General features: G+C 36.1%; 1 protein-coding gene across 1 annotated transcript; it reads left to right on the forward strand.

Moving 5' to 3' along the window:
- Window positions 1-9,319: 9,319 nt before the first annotated feature.
- LOC131115235 (homeodomain-interacting protein kinase 1-like) lies at window positions 9,320-10,241 on the forward strand. The gene is made up of 4 exons (XM_078788627.1): window positions 9,320-9,583; window positions 9,654-9,835; window positions 9,897-10,020; window positions 10,104-10,241. Exons 1-4 carry the CDS (start codon window positions 9,470-9,472, stop codon window positions 10,239-10,241), a joined length of 558 nt encoding a protein of 185 aa, XP_078644753.1. The 5' UTR covers window positions 9,320-9,469.
- Window positions 10,242-12,235: the final 1,994 nt, after the last annotated feature.

The raw sequence follows: 12,235 nt of genomic DNA on the forward strand, positions 1-12,235 counted from the left end.
AATGATCTACAAAACAAATGGATTCCATCTTTATGGAACGTTTTAACCTATTCTGTTGATTTCATATTTAATACGCTCTGTTTTATTCCACTCATAACATTACTGTATACTTACTAGTACTACTTACAGTACTTACTTTATAGACCGCACTATTTTATAGTAGTATCCCCGTTTAATTATGCCAAAGTGTACTTGATTATGTATCACTGAGAATGTGATCAATAGTTTTCATTTTAATGGATTACTGGACAATAAAAAAAAATCTATTTTAATGAATTATTTAAGCATTCATTGAATAAATAAATACATTAATTTCAAGTAATATTTCACATTTTATTTCACTTAAACATATATTTCTTGATTATTATTTGTATTATTTCATTTGTTAGTACTATTATATTTTATTTATTTTTATTCACCATTTTAATTATTTAAGTCAGCAAATAAATACATTTATTTCAAGTAATATTTCACATTTTATTTAATTGAAAAAATATATTTCTTGATTATTATTTGTATTATTTCATTTGTTAGTATTATATATTTTTTTATTTCAAGTAATATTTCACATTCTATTTAATTAAAAATGTATTTCTTGATTATTATTTGTATTATTTCATTTGTTAGTATTATATATATATATATATATATATATATATATATATTATTTCAAGTAATATTTCACATTTTATTTAATTAAAAAATGTATTTCTTTATTATTATTTTTATTATTTCATTTGTTAGTATTATTTTTTATTTCAAGTAATATTTCACATTTTATTTAATTAAAAAATATATTTCTTGATTATTATTTGTATTATTTCATTTGTTAGTATTGTATATATTTTTTTATTTCAAGTAATATTTCACATTTTATTTAATTAAAAAAATATATTTCTTGATTATTATTTGTATTATTTCATTTGTTAGTATTATATATATATTTTTTTATTCATCCCTTTAATTATTTAAGTCAGCACCTTCATATTTGTAACAATTTTGCACAAAAAAACACTGAAGTCGCAGCCTTTTATTGTAGTTTGAAGATGACAACAATACATTCCACCCGGCGTCACGCATTCCAATTAAACATGTGGTTGCGCTACCTAGTGGTAACGCGGGTGCATTACAGTTTCAAGTTGACGCAATGAATGAATAATGTCCAATTGAGATTATTAATATCCCTCAGATATAAAAACACATTAATGTTATGTTCTATCTAGCGGAAGCAGTACAACGCTACGTTTGCGGTCCTGCCTGCACGCTGCTAAGAGTCGCTATGTCGGCAAATCTTAATGCCGCTATGTTTTTCTCTTCAATTAGAAAGCCTTTGTTTATTCAGTGACGGACAGCTTTGGAGAAGGGTATTAATATTGTAAACTTTAGGTGGCCCAGCTAAAAATATCCATTGTAGTTGAGTGTTAATAATTCAGCGGCGAGGCGAGAGAATGAGTTTTACGACTTGCCACATTCTTTGCCATTAAAATATTTACAAAGTGACCGCACTTCCACGGCTCCAAATGAAGAGGGGACGGACTTTGCGCTGTCAGGAGCTCTCTGGTGTTGTCTTCTAATTGTTTACATTGTGTTACATAGTCGGACATCAACGCAGACGAGATGTCCTCACTCCCTCCGCCTCTTGTAACTCCACAGGGTCAACTGGAAGAACATCATGTGACGAACATCATGTGACGTCAACGCTCCCGTCGGCCAACTCCACAATGGCGACCTTGGCATGTCAAAGAAATGCCTTTTCACATTTGCAGCTATAGAGCACGGTTATCATGTTAGAAGGAAAGGGTCTGGCTGCTCAGTACAAAATTAGCAATATGATAAAAATGTCTATTAAACCCAGAGATATCCATTATTGTCTTTATATATAATAGTCAGTGACGTCTTATTTTTTTTAGAATTAATTTATGTATTCATAAAATTGATGTATTCATCAATGAATTTATGTATTTATTTATTATTTAATTTTTAAGAATATATTTATTTGTGAATTTATTTAACAATTTTCTGCTTCATTGTATAAGTGTATTTATTTTCATTTATTTCATTATTTCAATTGTTTATTATTTATAATTGTTTAATTTTTTAAAATGTATTGTGTGTATGTAATTATTCGTATGCATTTAATAATTTTGTGTTTACATTGAACAAATATTTTTATTTATTTAATGATTTGCTGTTCCAATTTTGTAATTTATTTATTTGTGTATGTTTTTTTATTCTTATTTTATTTAACAATTTTCTGCTTCATTGTATAAGTGTATTTATTTTCATTTATTTCATTATTTCAATTGTTTATTATTTATAATTGTTTATTTTTTTTAAATCATGTCTGTATTGTGTGTATGTAATTATTTATATGCATTTAATAATTTTGTGTTTACATTGAACAAATATTTTTATTTATTTAATGATTTGCTGTTCCAATTTTGTAATTTATTTATTTGTGTATGTTTTTTTATTTATTCATATTTTATTTAACAATTTTCTGCTTCATTGTATAAGTGTATTTATTTTCATTTATTTCATTATTTCAATTGTTTATTATTTATAATTGTTTAATTTTTTTAATCATGTCTGTATTGTGTGTATGTAATTATTCATATGCATTTAATAATTTTAAACAAAATAATTTAACAAATATTTTGATTTATTTAATGATTTGCTGTTCCAATTTTGTAATTTATTTATTTGTGTATGTTTTTATTTATGATTTATTTATGATTTCTTGTTTTCATTTTTACTTTTTGATGTATTTATATATTCTTTTAATATTGTTTTTAATTTAATGAGTTCCTGCTGATTTTTTATGTATTTATTATTTACTTAATTAATGATGTTGTGTTTCACTTTTTAAAAAATGTATCTAATAATTTCATAATAGTTTCATCTTGTGTGAACGGAGTCTCGGCCTACGCTCGTTAGCCTGATACATAAATCCATCCCAAGCTCGTCGTTGGCTCGTCTCTTCGCTGATCTTAATTTCCCCCGAGAAAACATCAGAGGTGTTTTGTTGTGAAATTCAACCTTTGATTTGGGCGATAACAGGATGCATATCATGAAATATTTGAAGAGACCCAATGCGCCCGCCAGTCAAAATGAGGTAGCTGCAACGACAAGTTCTGGAATTGACTCAATTAGGTTTTAATGAACGTTATGACAGCAGTCAAGGTTCCTTTGTCCTGACTGTTTATCATCTGAAGCTATTCATCCTAAAGCCAACGTGTCCTCCAGTTGGAATCACATCCATCTTGGACCTGGAGGCCACCGAGATGCTCTTCAACGACCTCTGCCAGTTGGAGCCAAAATAATCCACCAATATATTGGTGACCACAAGTGAGACCGATTAATCTAAACGAGTGCACACGATATTTCCCTTCGTCTGGTCCTCAAACATGAGGCCCAGCACACCCAAAGTCTGCTCGCCGGTCTCACCACGGGCCATTAAAAACACATGAGCGACAAAACACCCCCAGAGAGGCCACAATATGGAACTGAATCACTCTGATTTCCAGCCGGCGGATTAAAAATAAATTGCACCTAAAATATTTAGAGGGATGGTGATGCATTGTTATTAGGGGAGCCGAGCGTCGCTTTATTCCCTTTTGCTGGTGTTAGCTCCATCCCGCCGATAAAAACAGTCGAAATAGCAGCATTTATTTCACATTACATTTTGAATTATATATTATTTCTTCACTGAATTTTGTGTGTTCATTTCAACAATTGTTAGCATACAAACATTAGCATTTTAGCATTTCTAACCATTTACATAGGTAGCATTTCATGCTAGGTGTTAGCATGCTAACAGTTCATAGTATTTGTGCTATGTTCAAAGGCATAAACCTATATTGCCATCATATTAGTAGGTGTTACCATGCAAACAGTTACCATTGTTGGCATGCTAATGTTAGCATTTTCATAGGTTTAAACATCTATCTTGCTAGGTGTTTTCATGTTAAGGTTAGCATTTTATCATTTTTTTATCATTTTAGCATTATCAAGTATTTATCTGCCAAGCTGAAAGTGTTAGCATGCTAACAGTTCATAGTATTTGTGCTATGTTCATAGGCTTAAACCTATATTGCCATAATATTAGGTGTTACCATGCTAACAGTTACCATTGTTGGCATGCTAATGTGAGCATTTTCATAGGTTTAAACATCTATCTTGTTAGGTGTTTTCATGTTAACACTTAGCATTTTATCATTTTTTAAATCATTTTATCATTATCAAGTATTTATCTACCAAGCTAAAAGTGTTAGCATGCTAACAGTTCATAGTATTTGTGCTATGTTCATATAGGCATACGTAAACCTATATTGCCATCATATTAGGTGTTACCATGCTAACAGTTACCATTGTTGGCATACTAATGTTACATTTTTATATGTTTAAACATCTATCTTGCTAGGTATTTTCATGTTAACAGTTAGCATTTTATCATATTTTTATCATTTTATCATTATCAAGTATTTATCTCCCAAGCTAAAAGTGTTAGCATGTTAACAGTTCATAGTATTTGTGCTATGTTCATAGGCATAAACCTATATTGTCATCCTATTTGGTGTTACCATGCTAACAGTTACCATTGTTGGCATGCTAATGTTAGTATTTTCATAGGTTTAAACATCTATCTTGCTAGGTGTTTTCATGTTAAGGTTAGCATTTTATCATTTTTTTATCATTTTAGCATTATCAAGTATCTACAAAGCTAAAAGTGTTAGCATGCTAACAGTTGATAGTATTTGTGCTATGTTCATAGGCATACGTAAACCTATATTGCCATCATACTAGGTGTTACCATGCTAACAGTTACCATTGTTGGCATGCTAATGTTAGCATTTTCTTGATAGCACTTTCATCATCTATCTTGTTAGGTGTTTTCATGTTAACAGTTAGCATTTTATCATTTTTTATCACTTTATCATTATCAAGTATTTATCTACCACGCTAAGTGTTAGCATGCTAACAATTACAATGTTTGCCACTTTTGTAGCTATAAGCTAACAATTATTAAGCGCTATTATGCAAGTCTGTGGCATTTTTGCCATTTTCACCGCTACAAATATTTGACGCCAGATGTCTGCATGCTAACTGCATGTTAATGTTAGCATGTTAACATTTTTATCAATATTTGTTGTAAGTTTGAACTTGTATTGATACCACAATTTTTCTAGGTGTTGTTAACAACTAGCATGTTAGCATTGCTAGCATGTTAACATTAAAAGGTTGGCATATTGTGCATTGTACATTGTAGGTAGGGGCGTCAGGGCAGGGAGGGCCTTTAATATTAGTGCAAACCTGCCAGCTTGTATGAATTTGTTGTATTTTATTGTATTGTATTGTTGTATAGTATTATTCTTAAGCATTCTGTGCTGTTGGTCAAAATGATATCTTTGCTGCCTCTATTTCATAACCAAAAATCGTTCCTTGCTGTGTAACACTAAGCTAAGCAAGTGCACAAACAAAGCCAGTCAATTGTGAAGTAAGTATTCAGCACTTTGCACATGGAAACTAATCAGGCATTCCAAATGGCCACCTACCTCTCCTTCTCCCTCCTCTCGCTCTGTTTATCCTGTCCAATGACTGCTCACCTCCACACCTGGAAGAGACACGGCAAACACGAGTCTGTCTCAGGTATTTGCTTTTACTTGTGCGAATGTTTGCGGGTGCACGAGGCCATCTGCCTTGGCCATGCGCCTTCCTCGTTGGCGATCACGTGTGACACGACACCGAGCCGAGCGCGTCTCGACTTGAACACAACAACCTGTTTTGTGTATTCAGCAGGCATGCTGCATTTTCACAGGCAAGTATTAAAAAGATAATCCCATTTGTAGGAGCGTAGCAGAGTTAAATATACGCACAAGGTGCCCCATTTTACTGGAAAACACGCCACGGCTGAAACTAATAAAAACCACGTTATTAAACACAGCATGTGTCTGTTACAGCATCATCAGTCGACAGAAAGGCGTTGGCCTTTTGCTAAAACGGTTCCCAACAGGATTTAAAACTATTTTGTCTTGATTGAGACATGATGACTTCCTGTGTGCCTCCTCTTCATTCCTGGAGAAGGAACGTTTAGGCCTTGAACGCCACGCTTGCAGATTTACATACATTAATTGATACGTACAGCATCTCTAAGGATGCGTAAAGCCTCCCTGGTATCAAAATAAATAATATAGCTACTGCGGATTTTCCCTGAATGTTGCACAGCTCTCTCTCGGAAATCTGCCTTCAGCGTCGGCTTGGGAATACCGAGACCGAGACAAGACTTTTCATGCATAATTTCCCATGTTCAACTCCGGAGGAAATCTGAGTGACACCTACAAACGGATCTTACAAATTTTAGACCAATTCAAATACGTCAGCACAAACTCAACATCTTAACCAATTTAGCGGTGTAGTGGACTGGATTCCTTAGCACCACATTTACATTAAACACTTTGGGATCAACCAAAATTGGCAGGCCGTCTCAGGGTCCACAAAAACTTGGTGGAACAGTTGTTACTTGGTGACAATAAAAGCAATCTTCACTCACTAAATGTACAGCAAAAAAGGTCAGTAAGGATAATTCATAATGCCGCCAACAGAGAACATACTAACTCCTTATTTCTAAAATCACAAATACTTCAACATGCTGATATAGTTCATCTTCAAACAGCTAAAATAATGCATAAGGCTAAAAAATAACCAATTACCTAAAAATGTCAACACTAATGTTTGATAAGATGACTGGAAGAGCAGATGGAACCAGAGTTACTATATAACAGTTTCACTTTGTGTTCATGGATTGACAAACAAACTGCAAAATTTAAACGCTTTAACGCTTTAAAAACATTATGAGTGCAGCATAAAGACATAAATATGTAAAAAAAAATGTCTTTTTACATAAAAATGTACCTGTTTTATTATATATTTGCAGAAAATGTGCTGCAAAAAAGGTCAGTAAGGATAATTCATAATGCCGCCTGCAGAGAACATACTAACTCCTTATTTCTAAAATCACATCTAAAATAGTTCATCTTCAAACAGCTAAAATAATGCATAAGGCTAAAAATAACCAATTAGCTAAAAATGTCATCCAGTACTTCTCTACAAGAGAGGAGAAATATGATCTCAGGGAAGAACTACATTTGAAACACTTCTATGCTAGGACTACGTTAAGAGTCTTGAACCAGTCATGATGTGCTATACATATCACTACATTGACACTTACTATGGTACCCATTATTTCATTGGATGGTCATATCACCTCGTACTTTGGTACGGGCCAAAAAAAAACAAACAAACAAACAAACAAAAAACCTTAAACTATATTATGAAAGCAGGAAGTGAACAAATGTAACAGTTACTGATTGTATATCACTATATTGACAGTTACTATGGTACCCATTATGTCATTGTATGGTCATATCTCCTCGTACTTCGGTACGTGACAAAAAAAAGCAGGAAAGCAGGAAGTGAACAAATGATTGTAAAAGTACCAGATAGAGGGGTAGGATTTAATAAGCGTTGCTTCTTCCTACTCCTTTTGGACATGTGGAACTGTGAACTGATTATGTGATGCATTCAATTGTCATCTGATGCACGTTCAAATGAAATAAAACCATTACCTTTACAAAAAAAAAATCTCCTAGAACAGATTTCCTGAGCGCTTTCATGATGATGTTACTTGGTGACATCACAATCACATGACCTGCATGAATTTCTACATGTGCATATGTGATTGTGATGCCATTTCTGCATCATCACATCCTCAAAAGCTGTCGATGCTGCAAGTTTTCTCGATTCGTGTCATTCATTCATTGGCGAGGTTATTGATGTCCTGTAGCGCACGTATACAGGTAGACGCAAAGATGGACTCTTACGGTGTATTCGGTGACCGTTTAGTCCCGGGGGCAAGGCTTTACTCGGCCTCCACCAGCTACAAGGTGCTGTCTTTGCTGAGCTGCGGTACTTTTGGCAAGGTTGCCAAATGCCGCAAGATGGATAGCAACAAAACAGTGGCGGTTAAAATGATCAGGAATCAAGGCAGCTTTGCAGAACAGGCTAAGGTTGAGGTAGGCCAGGGGTGCTCGCTCGTTTTTCAGCCTGCGAGCTACTTTTAAAATCACCAAGTCCCAAAGTTCTACATCCTACTATAAACATAAAAAAATATTTATAAATATGTAAATGTTTAATACATTTACTACATTTATAAATATTAATATTTATGTACATTGACATGTATATCAGGGGTGCACACACTTTTTCAGCATGCAATTTATCACTTATGATAAAACAGTTAAACTTTAAAAGTAAGTACTAATACTAACTACTATTTCACATTTACAGTTTCAAAGTTTAATGTATTAATGCTGTTGATATCATTGAAAAATTTGCAATTAATTCAATACAGCAATCAAGATTAATTCATTCATTTTCTACCGCTTATCCTAACGAGGGTCACGGGGGGTGCTGGAGCCTATCCCAGGTGTCTTCAGGCGAAAGGCGTGCGAGAGCTACACCCTGGACTGGTGGCCAGCCAATCACAGTGCACATATAGACAAACAACCATTCACACTCACATTCATATTGGAGTGGCTAATTAACCTAGCATATTTTTGGAATGTGAGAGGAAACCGAAGTACCCGGAAAAAAAAAACACACATGCACGGGGAAAACATGCAAATTCCATACAGAGATGGCCGAGAATGGGATTGAACTTGGGTCTTCTAGCTGTGAGGCGCTAACCACTCGACCACCGTGCAGCCACAATCAACATAATTACACATAATTCCGCAATAGTTGGGTACATAACCTGGGTAGTTTGTCCGTCAAAATATTAGGTCCAGTTAGCATTCGCTATCGAACATAACAAATATACCAGAATTGAAAAAGTCAAGTCAACATATTTAAACGGTTTTAGCAATGAGTGTATTTTCCAATTAATCCTGGAATAATGGTTTAAAAAACGTAAGTATAGAAAATATGCATTTCTATAGTGGAGTTCAGGATGTGAAGCAAATCCACCAAACGATTAACTTTTTGTGTACATAATTAGCTGCTACGTATAAACGGATAACTGTAGTTATAAATATAAGCATCTTACCGCTATGTTAATTTATCCGTAATACCGAATAATAAAGATGGAAGCTTAAAACGTCTGTTCGTTTTCCCCAGCGGATCAAGAAGGTGCTTATTGTCAACTGACTGATGTCATATGACATCTAACAAAGTGACGTTTATGCGATTGACTCACACTATCTTTGCGATCGTCCGCTAGGTCGCCAATCGATGTAATGGGCACCCCTGTGGTAGACCATTACACCAGTAACAACCAGTGAAACATCACCCAAAAAAATACCTGAGACAATATTTGATCATCTCGTATCTGCAGATCGACATACTACAGAAAATAAAAAAGGTTGACAACTCCAAAAAACATTTGGTTCTGTGGAACCGCGTCTTCAGCGACATGGGACATATTTGTCTTGAGTTTGAGTATCTGGATAAAAGTCTTTACGACTTCATGAAGGAGCGACAATTCAAACATCTCCAAGTCAAGGAGATTCGCCCCATCATCCAGCAGGTACGTTTACCGCTGTTAAAAATGGAAAATACCATCGAGATATTTAATTGCGTCTTGAATAACCTCCCAGCTGGCCAACGCTCTTGACCACTTGAAGCGTGCTCAGATGATTCACGCCGACGTCAAACTGGAAAACATCATGTTGATCAACCATCAGCAGCAACCGTACAGAGTCAAAGTGAGCGACTTCAGCTTGGCCCACGACGTTTCTGTCACGAAACAGAACTCCAACGTCAAGAATCACCCCTACCAGTAAGGATTTCCCATAACTTCAAAAACTGAACAGTTTCAGGAAGTTATAATCCTCTTGTAGGTCTCCAGAGATCTTATTGGGGGCTCCGTACAACGAGGCAATAGACATGTGGTCCGTAGGTTGCGTGATGGCTTTCCTGTACATTGGCGCTCAACTTTATCCTGGCAGGAATGAATACGAAACGGTATAAACGACATTGTTTCTAAAAATAACTCACTTATGGTTTGTACCAAAATCTCACCTCATGGTGTCGTCTTCTATCTTCAGATAAAGTACATTACGGAGACTCAAGGTCAGTTTCCAGAAGACCTCTTAGCTTCTGGAAAAAAGACTATCGACTTTTTCCAAAGAGAGAACAAAACCAGTACCTGGAAACTGAAGGTAGGGTCGGTTTTTCTGGTGTAGCTAGCTCTAAGCAAGTCAATGCTAACAATAACGTCTCTTCAGACAATGGAACTCTACCAACAAGAAACAGGATTCGCAGCACGGGATACCCGAAAAATCAAGTCGAGTTCTCTGACCCACCTTCTGCAAGTACGTGATCATTGAAAAATCTAAAACGAACTGACTAAAAACCTAAAAATATGACGATTGTTTTGGTTTTGGTAGCTCCAGCCTTGGGTTTTTGACGCCAAGCACCCTGCTGATAAAGATGTCCATGCAGAAGATAAGCAGGTGTTTGTGGACATGCTGAAGGGGATGCTTCACCTGGAAGCGTCCAAGCGCATGACGCCCTGTCAAGTACTAGCGCATCAGTTCATCAACATGAGCCACTTAAAGCCTCATCGTGACAACAGCCCTCAGTACGTTAGATGTTCAATTCCCTGGTGCAACATCATTTCACGTTTTTATTTCCTTATCTTGCAGCGCCAAGTCCTGCTACGAGATCATGACCCACTGCGAGAAGGAGACATCTCACGTTAACAAAACACGGTCTGCGACCTTGCAGAGGACTTCTTCAAAAGGTTCCCGTTCTGTTCAGCAGGATCACACCGCAAGAAAACCCCACTCAGCAAGAACCAGAAGGAAGTTCGATGACGGAACCATGAAGCAACTACGTGATCTTCCCAAAAGGCTTAAAATTGGAGGTGAAGACTATCAGCACAGGTATGCCATCTTTCACCAATCACTGCCTTATTGGATTCGAAAAGATCTGAATGTGCTTTAGATTGATCCATCTACCCCCACCTGAAGGCTCAGAGTGGACCAACCCACTTACCAACCCGTTCAAAAAGAACCGACTCGATCTCAACTCTGCTGGACCTCAAACTCCTCAAGACGAGTGAAGGATTGTAAGTACATGAAGCCCAAGACCAGATTTGCCGTTCGCTTCATGGAGGAGCAAAGTGGAAGGGATGAGGACCAGAGTCTGACTCGAACCCACCACCACCATCACCACCATCTCGGCCGAGTAACAAAAGCTTCTGGCGGTGGTGGTTCGTTAATCTGGGCTCTGGGAAAGGATCTTCCGAAAAGCGTACTAACTTAACCGACTCGGGCGGTGTTGTGCGATGCCTTGCGTGTCCACCACAGACCACCAGAGGTCGCTATAGGGTCAGTTATATATTATGCTAGCGTCTGTGTATGAACGTGTGCATATGTGACGACTGAATAAAAGAATGATTCGTGAAATAGAGCTCAGCGTCATTTTGGATTTTTTTTTGTGTCTTTCTATCATGAAGACATTTCACTCCAGGAGGCTAATCTCACGTAACGCTAGCTCAAATCGACACACACTTAAAAAATCATTAGCGGGATCACAGCTATTGCGGTTTAAAGTGCCGCGTAAGGGAAAGTGGTCTGATTATCCTTTAACCGATCACGTGATGTGACAGCAGCATGTGCACGGCTTTTTATCCAGGACACACAAATGTCACACGGGTGTCTTTTACCCCGCAGATAAGCTTAGGTGGCGCTGGAAAAAGGTGCTGATCCAAACTGACATTTGAAAAAAAGTTGCATGGGGCAGAATGTGCAGCCATGCGTCGGCTTTATTATGTTGCCGCCAACTGACTCTGTTGCACTTTGGGTGACGGAGGACACCCCCAAAGTCCTTGTTGACTTTGTAGACTGTGGATCACGCTTAGCATTTCATTGTGTCTTTGGGGCGATTTGACACCACGCAACTTTCAACTTCTGTGTGTTTTTTTTTTCACACAATAGGTGCTTGGAAATGGCAGCAGGTCGCTAAAAAGCCACGGAAAATAAATGTGAAGTTGCCACGTGGTTGGGAAAAAAAACTTATCTTGCTCTTCTACTCCTAAACTGATGCAAACAAAAGGGTAAAAATCCACTCCTACTCTGGTATTAAATTAAATTAAATTAAATTAAATTAAATTAAATTAAATTAAATTAAATTAAATTAAATTAAATTAAATTAAATTAAATTAAATTAAATT

Source organism: Doryrhamphus excisus, linkage group LG23 (assembly GCF_037039965.1).
Source record: "Doryrhamphus excisus strain RoL-2023G ecotype Guam linkage group LG23, RoL_Dexc_Guam_v1.1, whole genome shotgun sequence".
NCBI classification, from domain to species: Eukaryota; Metazoa; Chordata; class Actinopteri; order Syngnathiformes; family Syngnathidae; genus Doryrhamphus; species Doryrhamphus excisus.